General features: G+C 44.2%; 1 protein-coding gene across 1 annotated transcript in view; it reads right to left on the reverse strand.

Moving 5' to 3' along the window:
• The window catches only part of SLC4A3 (solute carrier family 4 member 3), a 43,230-nt gene that overhangs the window by 8,638 nt on the left and 18,054 nt on the right, over window positions 1-16,538 (reverse strand). The window contains exons 8-14 of the mRNA XM_088472283.1: window positions 10,190-10,418; window positions 9,730-9,957; window positions 8,437-8,585; window positions 5,215-5,409; window positions 3,788-3,970; window positions 3,592-3,681; window positions 3,267-3,433 (exon numbers count right to left, since the gene is read on the reverse strand). Of these exons, the coding sequence (XP_088328409.1) occupies window positions 3,267-3,433; window positions 3,592-3,681; window positions 3,788-3,970; window positions 5,215-5,409; window positions 8,437-8,585; window positions 9,730-9,957; window positions 10,190-10,418 (1,241 nt within the window). The remainder of the gene's footprint in view (window positions 1-3,266; window positions 3,434-3,591; window positions 3,682-3,787; window positions 3,971-5,214; window positions 5,410-8,436; window positions 8,586-9,729; window positions 9,958-10,189; window positions 10,419-16,538) is intronic.

Here is a 16,538-nt window from a genome sequence, read left to right on the forward strand (position 1 = left end):
TTATGTTTACATATTTGGCACTTTTTGGCAACCTGAAACTATGCTGCCCAATGACTTTACTATCCAGAATGGGATGTAGTGAATATGCCGGCAGACGGGATGCCGATCGTCGATATACCGCCAGCGGAATCCTGGCGCTATCCTAAATGGGAACAGGACACCGCTGTCCCGAACGTAGGATCCGGGTAAGTATTCGCGTTAGCTTGGGGAAGGTGGGGTTAGGTTTAGTGACCCCCGGGAGGGAAATTAGGGTTAGGCACCCCCCCGGGCAGGGTTAGAGTTAGGCTGTGGGAAGGGGAGGTTAGGGTTCGGAACCAGTGGGGGAAGGTTAGGGTGAGGCTTCCCCCTGGGAGACTTAGCTTTAGGGTGCGAGAAGCGGGGTTAGGCACCCCCCCCCGGGAGACTTACGTTTAGAGAGCAGGGAGGGGGGTTAAGTTTAGGCACCCCCCCCCCGGGAGACTTAGGTTTAGAGAGCAGGGAGGGGGGTTAAGTTTAGGCACCCCCCAGGGAGGTTAGGGTTATGTACCACTAAGGGTGGGTTAGTGTTAGGGGAGGAAGAGGGGAGGATTAGGTTATTTACCTTGACCTGTCGGGATTCTGCACCATCAGACTCGCAGAGTCGGTATTTCATACCCAGTCCATCCAGAATGTATACAGTAAGAAAACCTCACAATATGTATCTTTCCATAGAAATAAGGTAAGATTCATATCTCAACAGGCTTATTAATAAGGCAAATGGAAATATAGATCAAATTGAGTAATTGTCAAAATGATCATAGGATATGTATATGGTTGGCACCTTAAGGGTACGTGTGGGTAAATAATGCTGGTTACACACCTTTACAATCAGCGGCTTATCTGGTAATACTCCCGCAACCAGCCATGCAGTGATACTCCCCCAACCAGCTATGCAGTGATACTCCCCCAACCAGCCATGCAGTGATACTCCCCCACCAGCCATGCAGTGATACTACCCTAACCAGCCATGCAGTGATACTCCCCTAACCAGCCATGCAGTGATACTCCCCCAACCAGCTATGCAGTGATACTACCCTAACCAGCCATGCAGTGATACTCCCCTAACCAGCCATGCAGTGATACTCCCCCAACCAGCCATGCAGTGATACTCCCCCAACCAGCCATGCAGTGATACTCTCCCAACCAGCCATGCAGTGATACCCCCCCAACCAGCTATGCAGTGATACTCCCCCAACCAGCCATGCAGTGATACTCCCCCAACCAGCCATGCAGTGATACTCCCCCAACCAGCCATGCAGTGATACTCCCCCAACCAGCTATGCAGTGATACTCCCCCAACCAGCTATGCAGAGATACTCCCCCAACCAGCCATGCAGTGATACTCTCCCAACCAGCCGTGCAGTGATACTCCCCCAACCAGCCGTGCAGTGATACTCCCCCAACCAGCCGTGCAGTGATACTCCCCTAACCAGCCATGCAGTGATACTCCCCCAACCAGCCATGCAGTGATACTCCCCTAACCAGCCATGCAGTGATACTCCCCTAACCAGCCATGCAGTGATACTCCCCCAACCAGCCATGCAGTGATACTCCTCTAACCAGCCATGCAGTGATACTCCCCCAACCAGCCATGCAGTGATACTCCCCCAACCAGCCATGCAGTGTGTCCCCAGTGTGACCCCCGGTCAGCTGCCTGTGAGCCATGTACACACTGAGCAGACATAGCACAGTGTGTACGGGCCTCTATGGGATCGGGTGGTCGGCCCGATAAATATTAAACAGCACGTGACATTCGACCACCTGATCCCGGCCGTCGCAGGAGCGTTATAAGCCATTTATCGGCTAACGATCCTGCATCGTGACAGCGTACACACCTATACAATCCAATAGCCGTTCTCTCAATATCGAAAGAATGACCCGATGATTATATAGATGTGTTCCCAGCTTAAGACTGCAGGCTTGGCGGAGAGAATGAGCTCCCACAATAACGCCTGAGAGAGTATGGAAATAACACATTATCCCCGCCGCTGTCTAAACCCTAATACATGGCAAATCTAAAAGCAACTCTGGAACATCATTTTACTCATGTAATGCCATAAGCTATAGTATAAAATAAATAAATGTTTACTATTGCAAGTATGGGTCTAAATGCTCTTTATTGAATTAATAATATTTTAATATCTATGTCCTGGAGTGTTAATACTCCAAAACAGTGGACAGACAATATCAGTGACAACTACTGTATTTAAAATTAACAAATCCTAAATATATAAACATTTGCGGAAAGAGCCGGATGAAAGTGTGTGGGGGTCCCTGGGCAACCAATTTGAGTGGCCCCCAAAAATATAAATTGCACTTTCCAGTACTCCCTCATCCTGTGAAAATTCAGCAGCCCATCCATTCACTCCAGAGACCACATAGCAGCTCAGCCCGACCTCAGGCTCTTTAGTCCGCACCTTGTATAGAGGGGCCTAGTTCACAACCCATGACACTTCCTCAGTGTGTCCTGGTGAGTCCGGAGTTGAGATTTGCCATTTATTAGGGTTTTAGTCAGTGCTGTGAAAAATTTGTTATTTTTAACTGTCAAGACTGGCAGAATAAGGTAGGGGTGGGTGGCGTTTGCTTATGTGGCATAAGTTTGTAGTTTAGCGGGCATGACATGAAAGTATATGGTCACTCCTCATTCTGACAGGCCTAATTATAATATATACTCTTCACCTAAAATAGCCTATATCACTTCATTAGGAACATGGTAATGCTGTTTGTAAAGTCATAGATGGGAACTGATGTGCGAGTATAATCTCAGCACAGTAAAGCTGGGTAGACACTATTCGTCATACGATATATCATTCCACTGCAGATCGGAACGATATATCATACGGATAGTGCAGTGTGTATGTCCAATCCATCATTCGTGATGATCTTTCATCGCATCATCCATCTACTGTTCTGCACAGCAGATTTTGAAGATGCAAAGAACGACACCATGCTGATACATTGCACCGGATTGTGCAGCGTGCACAGCACGTGTGATGTATCATTACAGTGTGTCGTTCCGTCGCAGGGTACACACATCATATAGTGTGTACAAAGCTTAAGGCTCAATTTTTTACATTTAGTTGCTAAATGTGTACTGTACTACAGTAACCAATCAGCAAATTGCCTATTAATTGAAACAGATTAAAGTTATCAAAGCAACTTTTGGTAGGCTAGAACTTTAGCCCTTGAGACTTTCTTGTCCAGGACTTTGGGAATGGACAGTGACTTGTTTTACCATCTTTACTCACGTCGTGATCTGAGTCTCCATAAAGATGAGAATAAAAACTAGAAGTGCTGGAATAACTGATGCAAATATCATCCAAAGGGGGAACGGGCTCGATGTCCCCATGGGATGTACAAACCAACCCCGTTTTCCAGGAGAGGTGACGGACAGACCTGACGGAACATTAAGTTTCTAGAGAGGAAAGAGGGAAATTGGTAAACTGAACTTCTCTGCCAAAACATTGTTCCATTTATCATACAATTTTTCTCTAACACTGAAATCAATACAAAGAACACCAGATTTGTTGCAATGGTCAATCAATAATTTAAATAGAGTATATAAAGATATACCTGTGTGTATGTGTCGGTTATCGTGTAATCGATTAGGACCATTACGAGAATTGATATAGGAATCCCAAAATCTCCGATAACTCGCCGTGCCTGGAAATAAGACAATATTAAACAAAGAATACAGAGACAGTTAACGGCTGAAATATTATAAAGAGTATACATACAGTACTGTGATGTCACTACCTCGCCACCTCACCTTTCCTCCCAGGAAGCGACTATTCTTGAACTTCCGCAGGAAGAAGGCGATAAGGAAAGTTCCCGACATTAGGATAAGTGACAGCAGAGCTGTGTTCGGTTGCATGCGTGGACCCAGTTGAGCCGTACGGCTACCTGACCCCCCAGAGGGGTATGTCCTGAGCAATGGGTGATCTGCGAAGACCTATGGAATCAATTGAGAAGGTGTAGCAATGAGGGGAAAAAGTGGCTTTATTCAGTATTCTGTTTTTCCATTATATTGAAGTGTATGCAATAAATTATTGTGCAATCATTTATCCCAAGAATTATAAAATACCTATCTCAGTAAAATAAAAACTATAGTTTAGATTCAAGCTTACATGGTATATACATTTTTTTTGTGTATTAATGGGGATTCAGCATGATTTACCGCCGGCCGGATGGCATCCCGGCAACAGTGAAAATCCCGATTGTCCCCAGGTAAGTATAAACTAACCTATTCTATCCCTTAACCCTAATCCTCCCTTAGGGGTGCCTAACTGTAACCTCCCCCCCAAGTACCTAACCCTAATCCCCCCTCTAGGTGCCTAAACCTAATCCCCCCTTCCCCGCCACCTAAACCTAAATCCCTCGGGGGGTGTCTAACCCTAACCTCCCCCCAGGGGTGCCTAACCCTAACCATCCCTTCCCCATGCCTAACCCTAACCAGGGGGAGGGGGGGTGGGTGCCTAATCCTAACTCCGCCCCGGGAACCCTAAACCTAACCCCCCCCAGCGGCTGTCCGCGCCCGCCGCCCGGCTTGCCTTCGATCAGTAAGGGATTTCGACTCTTGTCATTTAACCTATGCCGGGATTATACCGTCGGGAAGCCGGCGGTCAGGATTCCGTCCATCGGCTTCCCGACTGCTTCCCATTAATCGTTGATGTTATTTTGTCATGTTCTCCCTTATTGTACACTGTGACATAATACAATACACTTTAATTATTTATTTTGGATTGTAGGATGAAACCAGTGCACCCAGAAGAAACCCATGGAAACACTCCGCACAGATAGGCCTTGTTGGGAATCGAAACCGAGACCTCAATGCTGTGAGACAGTAATGATAACCACTACGCCAATCATGCTGTCCACTTTACAAATACTTAATAATAATACTACTGCCCCCAACTGTAATCTCTTGCTGGATTACACAAAATCTATTTTGACAATGGAGCTATACATTGTGGATGCATAGTCTTATAACCCTGTGGAGACCTCACTATCAGTAGCGCCCCCTCAGTTGTTTCTACTCGCATAGAAACAGAGGTCTATTGCCCATAAAGCAGCTGATAGTAACCTAAATTATTTAATCATTAAAAATGTTCACGTTTTTGGTTCCCTCTCTTTATAACTGATAAAACGTGACAACATGCTGTAGACAGTAAGTGATATTAATAGATATAAACATACCTTATATAACTTGTAAAAAGTCTCATTGATAAAGATGAGAGAGATGAGGAAAGCAAAGATCTCCTGAGTGAATGGAGAAATGTAACGGACCAGAAAACTCCCCTCTGCTGCAACCATCCCCAGGACAAACAGGAGCAGCCAGAAGCCAATCCACACCCGGCCAGTTAGGTACTCTATGTCCTGTGCCTGGCAGAACTGACACACAGAAGATGCATTACTATGAGACCTGGAATCCCGAGAGCACTTTGAGAATTGGTTAATACGTCTCCATAGATGTAACAGGTGAGCAGATAGTGTAGTATATGAGGAACAAGTGCTGCATGTAAAAACAAGTTTTGTCAAATAGAAGCCAAACTGTTACAATTAATGGACAGCTGAACTAAAAATTATATATCTTTACATATAGAGCATGTAAATACAGCTTTCTAAAACACTAAATTGTGATGGAGAAATCCCTCCTCTCTACATATATATTTGCCAAAGCGTAAACTCAATGAGACAGTTCAGTAGTGGACAGAATTGCAAAGCTGCATGCAAGCAGCTTTGCAATTCCGTCCTTGCAAATAAGCAAATGCAGCAAGAGGTGTCTGACACCACCTGCTGCATTTGCGATCACAGCACAGCGACCGAGGTCGCAGGCTGGGATAACCATCCTGACCATCTGTCACGATGGTGAACAGCGCCGGCCAGCTGTGTAAACCTCAGCTTATTCAGGCTGGCGGGCTTGCAAGGTCAGAAGCAGAGCCTGGCCTTGCCACTCCCGGAAAACGGGGGCGACACACCCCCATTTCCGGGAACGCCGGCCACCCCCACCTGAAAATGTCTCTGCTTGTCAATCAGGCAGAGGCATAGCTGGGGCTGCATGCGATAACACAGGACCCGTTCAGGAAAATCGGGAATCTGCTTTCAGCATTGCACGTCGAATCAGCCCCAATGACTAATACAGCTATTGATAATAGCTAATGCTTATCGCTGCAGTGACAGAATGAGCCAAGCTTTTGTTTATCAAGTCACAAAGCTGAATAGAATATGTTTGTTAACAACCAGGCTGCAAAAATCCAAACACTAAAGGTGCGTACACACTGGGTGATAAAGTGGACGACTGAACGATAACGATATCGTTATCGTTCAGTCGTCCACTTTATTGTCCATTTTTAAGCCCAAAAAGATGAACGATAACGACGACGCGCGTTCCCGCGGGTCGTTCGTCATCATCGTTCATCGGGCTGACATGCAGGCCAACCTGACGATCTCGTCAGGTTGCTGCATGTCAGGGAATGGGGGAGAGAGCCCGACGCTGAACGATATCGTTAATGATATCGTTCAGCGGCTGTGCTCAATGTCATAAACGACATTGAGCACAGCCTGCCGGGGACACACTAGACGATATCGCTCAGGGAGCATATCGTCTAGTGTGTATGCACCTTTAGAACTGATGTTTCAACTCTTGTAGAATGATCTCCCACACTTCTGCATTCCAGAATGATATAAGATAGAGAAGCTCCTCCATCAATAAAAGAGCTGGATCACTCTTGGCATTTAAAAAAGAAAATCTGATTATTATATTTAAAGGCACACTAACACAATTTTGTAAGAGCTTCCCTTCATGATTAATATAATGGTTATAGATATATTTAAACATAAAGGCTCTCTTTTCTCTGACAAACAGCAGTAAACCTAAAACACTATTAGATACAAAGCACTCTTCTCACGTGTGTTACAAAAATCCCCCCCCACCTATGTACCCCCACCCCCCTCATACTGCAGCTAGAAGTACTTACTTATCAGATATTTATTTAGAGGGAAGGAGGATGGGTGGATGACGAGATGGGATAGAAGCAGAAGTGACCAAAGAGGACTAATCATCTCTGTCTGCTGTGTTTAATCTAACTTACTCCTACAAAAATGTCTTTATCCAATGGCAGAACATAAAACAGACAATAGTTTCATACTTACATTCCTGCATAAAACACAAATAAATAAATAAATGTTGGAGCTAGTGCCCCTTTAATTATGTCATAAGGGCCCATTTATCAATAATCACATACTCACTGTGATCTGGGTGCGATATTAGCGCTTATGATTGCATTGCAGTATGCAATAATATTGCCCTAATGTATTAAATAGCACAAGCAGGGACAGTGGGTCAGAAGCATTGTGCTCGGTGTGAAGTTACCGCATCAGCGGTAGTATCGGGACTACTGTGCATGAGTGGTCTACAGACCATGCATGTGTTGTGGTTCGGGTGGAATCTTCTCCCAGTAAATTTTGCGAAGAGTAGCCCATAGGCTACAACAGAATATCGCCATCTTCGCATTCCGGAGCTTTGTAAATCTGACAAATCTGAGCTGTGGGGCTGCAGATGTGCCAGAAATGGAAGGACTGTAGCAGATATTGCAGATATCTGCTGCAATCCCTCCATAGTACATCTGAGGGATAATTAATATTTGTGGGTATCCCCCGAAAATGGATGTTTTGGGGGGATATGCTGCTGCAAATATTTAATGATAAATAGGCCCCATAGACACCTCAGATTTAAAATAATATTGTGTTTTGGGACAAAGAGGGCAGCAAAGGATGTGAGCTTATCACATGATACAATCAGCCATGCTCTACTCTCTTTGGGCTGTTCAAACACACAGGGGGAGATGTATCAATGTATCAAACCTTCTAAAGAGGACAGGCAGAGAAGCTGCCTATAGCAACCAATCAACTTCTACCTATCATTTTATGGTAGAACTTAATTCCCCTTCCTCCTAAGGACCTGGAAGAGATGTGAGTGATGGAAGAAGTGCGGTTCCATGCCCGTAAAGGCCACCAAAAGAAGAAAATTCTCCCCTGGCGTGCTAGCTTCACTCGCCGCGCTTCGGGCACGGTGGCTTGCTTTGCTTGCCAAAGGTTTATATTCAGGAGGAATGTGTCAATGTGGATAGTAAGGAATGATGTTGGACAGTAACTGTTGACGTCAGGGTCCACTCGGTGAAGAGCATCTAGATACTACCATCATTTTATAGAATGTACTAGATAAATGATAGCTAGAAGCTGATTGGTTGCTATACCCAACTTCTCTACTTGTTCACTTTCGAAGGTATGATACATCTCTCCCCCAGTCACAGATCAGTGAGTGTTGGTTCAACAGCTAATGATAAGACATGTCATGTATACATGTCTGGTAGCTCTCTGATCTACAGACTTTGTTACACATCATTATTCCTTTCACACCTTAAAAAATGCTTCTTCAAAGACAAGAAGAGGACCAGAAAATCCGATAATAAGCAATGGTTGAGCAGCAAGAAGGGAGAAGATGACCCCCAGCACTGAGGTGGACACTATCAGCTCTGACACTCCCATGAAGCCTTGTGTCTTCTCTCCTGAAAATGTAACCAGAAGTTCTTTCTCACTTTATAGCTTTATTTAAGGATGGGGGTACAATGGGGTTCCCAAAATGGATAAAAAAATCAGAGCTCAACCATGGCAATCGCAATTAGTAAAATGTCCTGGAGCCAATGAAAACATAAAGCTAAATATGATATGCAAGTTATACATTAAGCATAGCACTAAGGACCTGACTCAGAGACGGAGGCAATGGCGGTTTTTATGTAGATCGAGTGATTTGCCATTGTGCTTGCGCACAAGCCAAATGAGTGACAGGTAGTCAGCATTTGGGGGAGGTAAGGGGGGGTTTCAGAAAAGCGCAGGTGTGTCATTATCATTTAAATGGTGTTGCATACATTAGCCATTGCGATTACATACGCAGCATGAGAGTTCTCTGCGTGTCAGGAAAGATACAGTGTTTGCAGCTAGTTAGACCTACCGTAAGGTCAAAATGGCAGCTCAATGTGCCGATGTTACCGATATTTAGACAGGTAAGCATTGTTTTACGCATATGAGAAGGCAGCAGTGGTCGTCCTTATGCTCGGGTAAGCTTTGGAACTAGTAACATATTTTCGCAGCTTCGCCCCGTACGAAATCACTGCTGCGCTCACATTAGCGTCCATCTCTAAATCAGGCCCTATATACAATAAAGCTGTACACACTTCTGTATATCTCAGTGTGCTTTAATGTTATGCAGTACAAGTAATAATGGGAATCAGGAGTTTTACAACCTCAGCTAGTTAATGAAATGTTCTGCTCTGATTGTCTATCTTGTCAAGTGTGATGTGCAAACAGCCAAAAGCAGTAAAAACAAGTCTGCCACAAAGGCAGTTTAATGATTGACACCAGTCGATAGTCTGGGATGGGGGTGGATTACCACAGAAGTATACCAGAGGCCAGTTGTTGTTCTGGAATTTTTAAACTAAAAAGGTAAGAGTGTTCACCCACCTTTACAAGAAAAGTAATTATTTGTTTCTGGTGCAGGTTACTTGTATGTACAGAGCCAGACCAATGCTGCAAGTAACATAACTGATATGTATTTGTGAGTGCTCTTTTGTCTACTTGACCTGTCTGGGGCACCAGAGCAGAGTGACATCCCCAACCAAGAGATCACCAATAGAATAGAAAATACAATGATACCTAAGAGACCCCCAAAGGTGATGGCTGGAGACAGAGCCGCAAAGTAGATGAAGAGAGCTGCTGCGAGACATTGGCTGTTGAGACCATCTTTGATATCACTCCAGTATCTCACATATCGCCGGCGTATATCCCGTACCAGACCCCCAAACAGAAACCCTGAGCGTTCCAATGGATCCAACTCGCTGTCTTCATCATCTTCATCATTATCCAGTTTTATTAGATTGGCTTCTGGGAAAAGAAAGTGTGATGTGTAGGAAATTGTACAATATGGGGATATCTAATATTCTGTCATGCTAGTATATAAAGTATAAATTGGAACATCCCCATATAAGGATCTAAATGTATCATACTGTACATAGAAAACTCCCTGAGAGCTCTAGGAACTAGATGCAATTCAAGTACAGCTAAAAAGACTCAATTGTACTTTAAAAAACCCACCTAATAAAGATTGGGATTTTACCTGTTTGTTGTCCTTTAATTTTGGGAGTTACATTCTCCCGAGCTGAACGTCGCTGTTCCCGTTCCTTTCTTTTCCTCAGAAGTTCCTTCTGGAAGGTAGCAATAGAACGTAGAAGATCCTTCCCCTGCACCTCACATGGAGGAAGGACCATACTGCAATCAAGAAACTCATTGATGGCATTAAGTAGGTCCTGGCGTTCTGCTGCCATGTATGCGGCTTCATGAAATACCTTCAAGGGTGGATATAAGAAGTCATCAACATTTTGGAACTCGCATCCATACTTGTTATATGGATGTTCTGACAATGCAGATAATACATTAGGTATTGCCTACTAAAATCTGTGGAATCTTTCTCAGATTAAACATGTACAAATTGCATGATGTGCTGCCATGCAAATCATGCAGATCACTGATGAGCACATTTTCATATTGAAGTCGGTTGAAGATGAACACTATCGGCACGTGTATACGGTCACCGTTCAACCATTGTTCAACCACACTATGAGAACAAAGAAACTCAGCTGCTTGGCCTGTGCACCAAATGGCTGGATCTCCTCCAAACTCAGGTCATGGGCTGAGCTTTAGTATTGGCCATTATCTGGCTAGAAATAGGCAGAGGTATCCATCGCCCTAACAACCAAATGAAACCAGCAAGAAGCACCTAAACGTGTACTGCATAAGACATAGTTTTTTTAACAAGACTTTTTAAAAGAATAATATATCTATACAGGAAGAGATAACAAATAAAAATGTGAAATATAGTTGGAATTTCCTGTACCATTACATTGCAGATAGGCCTTTGTCCTCACTGCAAAATTACAAATTGACTTTGCCCAATACATTGACTTTGATATATTTAACATCAGTGCACTAAGGGCCTGATTCAGCAAGGAACGCACGGATGCAGATGCCCGCACCCATCCACTGCGAGAATATGCTAATCAATGCACATGCACGGAGACCGCAGCACAAGATGCAGACGCCCAGCCCCATATTAAGCCATCCATCTTCCTTTACTCACAGCCTGAACAGCGTGCAAGATAGCGTAAACATCGGTAACATCGAGAACCATCGGACCCATTAGCATTATAGTGTTTGACCTGACCTGCTGCAGGATGCTGGCCGCTTCCTGTGTACAGTTTACGGTATGACTGTGTATGCCACCGCACTGCCTTAATTATACACGTCCCTGTAATGGCGTTATAACGGCTGTGTTCGCCTGACCACGCCCCGTAACCACCGACAAACAGCACTTCATGTCAATCAATTTTGGAAGGGTCTGCGTACACACTGCGTGTAGTGTGCGTGCCATAACCTGATCGCACTGGCTAGTTCGCCCACGTGCAGTGCGATGCATACGTATGTGCAGAGAAACAACAGCGGCCAAGTGTATGCGTTTTCTCCTTTGTGTTCCTTGCTGAATCAGGCCCTAACATAATATGTCCACAAGGTTCAGACAATGCCCATTAGCTTGCTGCCTGAAAAAGATTAATACCAAACCGTCATAATAACAGGTATAAGACCTTTGAATTGGTGAAGGAACTAGTTTATTTCAGTTATGCTACAAGGTGTTAGACAGCTAGATGCTAGAGTAACTATATAACATATACTGGCACACATTATCTAGTCTAATCTAGATAATTACATTGTATGTCATGATCTAGTGATAGAGTCACTGTGCAAGCAGTTATGTTAGATGATTACCCATTAATTAACTAAAATATCAGTCTTGTGTTACTGTTGAATTACACTGGACTTGTTATGAAGAATAAATCAGAATTGTGTGTTAGGAATTTGATTATATGATATATGCAATAGTGGCCAATTGGGTGAAAGTGAAACTTTACAGTTACATTTTCTATGAGCAGAGTCCCTAGTTCCATCCTATATCACCGTCAAAATACTGCAAACGTTGTAAGTCTTGGTTCCTGCATAGCTATATCCATCAGCGCAGCCTAATAATCACCCGATAATTACTGGTGGCTTTCTTGTTCCCTTACAAGCTGATGTATTTCCTGTGCTTGTAAAATAACTGTAATTAAGCCTATTAATTGGAAAAAATAAACCCAGCAGGGAGCAATAATCACATACTGTCACATTTCCCTTTTATGGGTCTGAAATTTACAGTTCTCCCATAAGACTGATGATGTCTCAGGGTGTGAACTCCCTGTGCAATTCTATTCACCTTTTCCAATCATGTCAGAGGGTTAATAATATTATATTAACTATCTTAGCCAACCTACATGATCAAATACGATATTTCTTTGTTCAGCACACATACGACTGTAATTTCAAGTGTTCTGACTAGTAATTTGTAGCATACAAGAGCTCTAGTCACAATTGCTGATATGGATTATTATACATCTGGATTCTATGGCTAGGAAAGTATAGTTTTTAAAATATTTAATCACTATTATAATTGTAAATTTGTTTCTTATTTCAGCAGCTACTTAACGTTTGAGAATGCTGTTTCAGTCAAACTAAAAAAAAAGGCATACGTGCCAGCACCTTCGTACAATATGCCTCATTATATAAAAAGCAGCCAAATGCTCAAAATGGGTCATCGTGGGCATAAGATGGCATTGTGCTCTCCATCTCACAGCCTTTAACCTCCCTTCCTAATATCTTTAGCAACTCCCACTACAATTTAAAGATCAACTCTGATAACCTAGAAACATTATACTATTCCCCCCCCCCCCCCCCCCCCCCCCCCCCCCCCCCCCACACACACACACACACACACACACACACACACACACACACACGTTATCAAAAAATGACTGGAAATGAACGTACAATTGAAGTGGCAGTGTACTAAGTGTACTCAAGTGCCTTTATCACCAAAAATTTGGACTTGCTGTTGGAGGTCAACTACCAACTAGACCCCTCTGATAACTACAATTAAAACGGATCTAGCAAGTTATTCATTTTGAGCATTGCTGCATTACATCCTTCAAAATCAATGTCCTTCTAGACTGCTGTATCTGTTCCAGACATTACTAATAAACGGCCCATCCAAAATATTTGTCGTTCTGACATACTTCAGCAAGTGGGACTTGCTGGCGGATTGGGCATTTCATATTTTTAAAATATTTTTCTCTGTGAGACCCATGACTACCTTTGAAGACAACAGTCTGACCAACCAGTCACGCATCCAAGGGCCTCTTACAGTATCCTCTTTATATGTATCTATTTTGCCTTCTTGTACAATGGGAAATGGACTTGGCGGAGGTTCTTCATATAGTGGACTGCCCTGACAGCCTTTGGGTGTTACCAAATCCTCCATTAGTGTTCACATGAAAGAAAATGCATACAAATTGTTATACCGTGGGCACTTAGGGCCTGATTCTGAAGCACACGCAGAAGAACACGCAACAGCATCTTTTACCAGTAGAATCATCTGCAACTTTATGCAAATGTCGCAACAAACTTCCCTAGTGTACATCCTTGCGGCTGAATGTACGAGGACTGATACAGCTCTGTCAGCGTCTGTACACGCAGAAATACTGGGCCTGATTCAGCAAGGAACGCAGTTGCATATATGCACACAATCGGTCGATTGTTGCGTAATGCGCATGCGTATGCATCGCAATGCGCGAACTAGCCATTGCGTTCGGGACAGTGATCGCAGAGCATACGCAGACCCATGGCAGACTGACAGAAAGTGCCATTTGTGTGTGGTGACGGGGGGGGGGGGGGGGGGTGTTTGACAATCGAACACAGGCGTGCCTGTGCGTTTCAATGTCATTGTAGGGGCGTGCATAAATTAGCCGCTGTAATACCAGATGCCACCTGAGGCCTCATAGCGTGCTTCATTAACTGCCTGATGTTGCTCGATGTTACCGATTGTTTCTCTATGTTGGGCAAGTATACGGATGTGAGTAAACATACATATCACCGCTGATATTAGCAACTGCGTTGCGTGCGTATAAGCAGAATAGCGATCCATAGTGAATCAGGCCCACTGATTGGTGTGTCCTTAGACACCATCATCGGTCGCACCATAGAAACTTGCACCAGCCCTAATGCAAGTGCAGTGTGTCCACCTGAGTATGGCCTCCTATGCCTGCGTCTGTGCGTACGGCCAGTTTTGCGCGCATTACTGGCCATCTCTCAGTCACAACATTTGTAAAATATTGTGCATCTCGATCGAAACAGCGAATTTGTGCGTACGCACTGTGTAAGCCAGCGCCGCAGGAGTTTTTAGGATTTTTGGTGAATGCACAGTTGCAAAAATTTGCTCAACTACGTACACATCGGCACTGCATGCGGGTCAGGCCCATAGTGCCGACCAGACTACATAAGACTTATATACCAGACTTCCTCCCTGTTGGAGAGGCTATCAATAGCCTAATAATTTCTCACATATATGGAGGTCTTATCCAGTCATCCAGAGATCTTGTTCTGGTCTAACGTCTATTTTTTATAGTATCTTTACTAACTATTAACCCACCTTTACAACCCAAATATGTGCTTTTCCCCCATTATTTTGCTGACTTGTCTAAGCACTTCATTAAACTCAGGCCAGGAAAGTGTTAACACCAGCTTCCTGTCTTCTTATATTTAGCCTCTTTAAATCTCACCCACAATAGTTGCCCTTCTTAAAATAATCTGGTACATACCATATATATGAAATGCATGAATACTATTTTGTCTATCTCCTTACATGACTTTAACATTGCTACCCAGTGCCGGATTAACAACAAGGCGGCTGGGATGGTCACCCAGGGGCCCCCACACACAGGGGACCCCATACTTAGCTACACCACCAATGTTGGGTTTCTATGAACTTTGGACACCACAGTCAGTGGCAAAAGCAGGATTTCCAGAGGGGGGTTTCCAAATGCTTAATTTTAGAGCGAGTGTGGCCTGTCAATGAAGAGGGCAGAATTGGTACTTAACCAGCTTTAATAAGCGTCATACAAAGTGTATTGTGTGTATTAATTCCAGCATATACAGGACCAGCGATCACAGTAAGCCATTAGATGCATCAGTAGGCCATCCTGCCTGAGCAGAATGTATTTATTTTAGATGTGGGCACCATTCCAGACTATTGGAGCAAGTCCGGGAGCCTGGAGGAGCAGCAGAAGAACCTAGCACTGCCCTGGACATATATGTACATATTGGGTTCTATAGCAGTACATCTCTAACAGTGCATGTTTTCCAGATCTCCTAGTTGGTGCACAGGTTATTTATTACTGGCTAATACATGTTAAAAGGTGGTGCTAATTATTTAATTTGTGATACTGAGAAGAACATGCAGTGATAGTAACATTCTATTATATTACTACAGTATTTCTATTGCGGTCATGGTGTGGTCTGGGGAGGGGGGTTTCCAGGCAGACGGAAACACCCCCTGCATTTGCCTATGACAGTCCGTTTAACACATTTCTGGTGCTGGGAGTATTTATATATTATACTTTTAATAACAATGGCAGCATATCATATTGACAACTTTATTGGAAGGGGCCACCACAAGTAGTTGCCCTGGGACCTCCACAACTTTAATGCCCTATTCAGAGGTGTCTTAAGACCCTAGTCTGTGCCAAGAGTCTACTGCGCATGCGCAGGTCACTGGGAGAATGGCATGGTCGCCATTTTCCTGACGATTTCCCCAGTGCGCATATGGGTGCAGGGTGTGTGGTGTGGGCCCCCCCTGGACCCAGGGGCCTGTGTGCCGGACACCCTGCACCCACTATAGATACGCCCCTGGCCCTATTGTTATGTCTCCTTCCATAACTTTATGATTGTTAATTCAGGGCCTGATTCATTATGGATCGCAACTGTGAATGCATTTGCGATTACGCACGCAGTTCGCTGCTCTACATAGGGAAGCCCACTTTACCTTACACACATCTGCAATGCTTAGTAAGACTGCAAAAACATTGGTACAGCACACACTATCAGGCTACGTAGGGCATCGCAGTGGCTAATATATGCACGTCCCTGCAACGGCGTTCAAATGCACTGGCATGCCTACGTTTCACGGTCCTCCCCCCCCATCACCACCCACAAATGGCACTTCCTGTCAATAACTCTGCGATGGGTCTGCGTAGCTGCTGCGATTGCAGTCCCGATCTTAGTGCCCAGTTTGTGCACGCACACTGTGATGTATACGCATGCGCAGTGAGCAACAATCTGCCAATTGAATGTGTATTAGCAACTGTGTTCCTTGCTGAATCAGGCCCTCAGTGCAATCCGAAACAAAGTATCCCTTCCGGGTCTAGAACCCAGGAATCTTATGTGACCATATTGTTGTAGTAATTGCAGAGAGATCCCTCCCATCTCCACCCACCTTGTGTCCCTTCCCCTTGTTTCCCTCCTACCTACACTGTTTATCTTTTTTCCTA

This window comes from Taudactylus pleione, unplaced genomic scaffold (genome assembly GCF_031769625.1).
Source record: "Taudactylus pleione unplaced genomic scaffold, aTauple2 ptg000122l, whole genome shotgun sequence".
Lineage (NCBI taxonomy): Eukaryota > Metazoa > Chordata > Amphibia > Anura > Myobatrachidae > Taudactylus > Taudactylus pleione.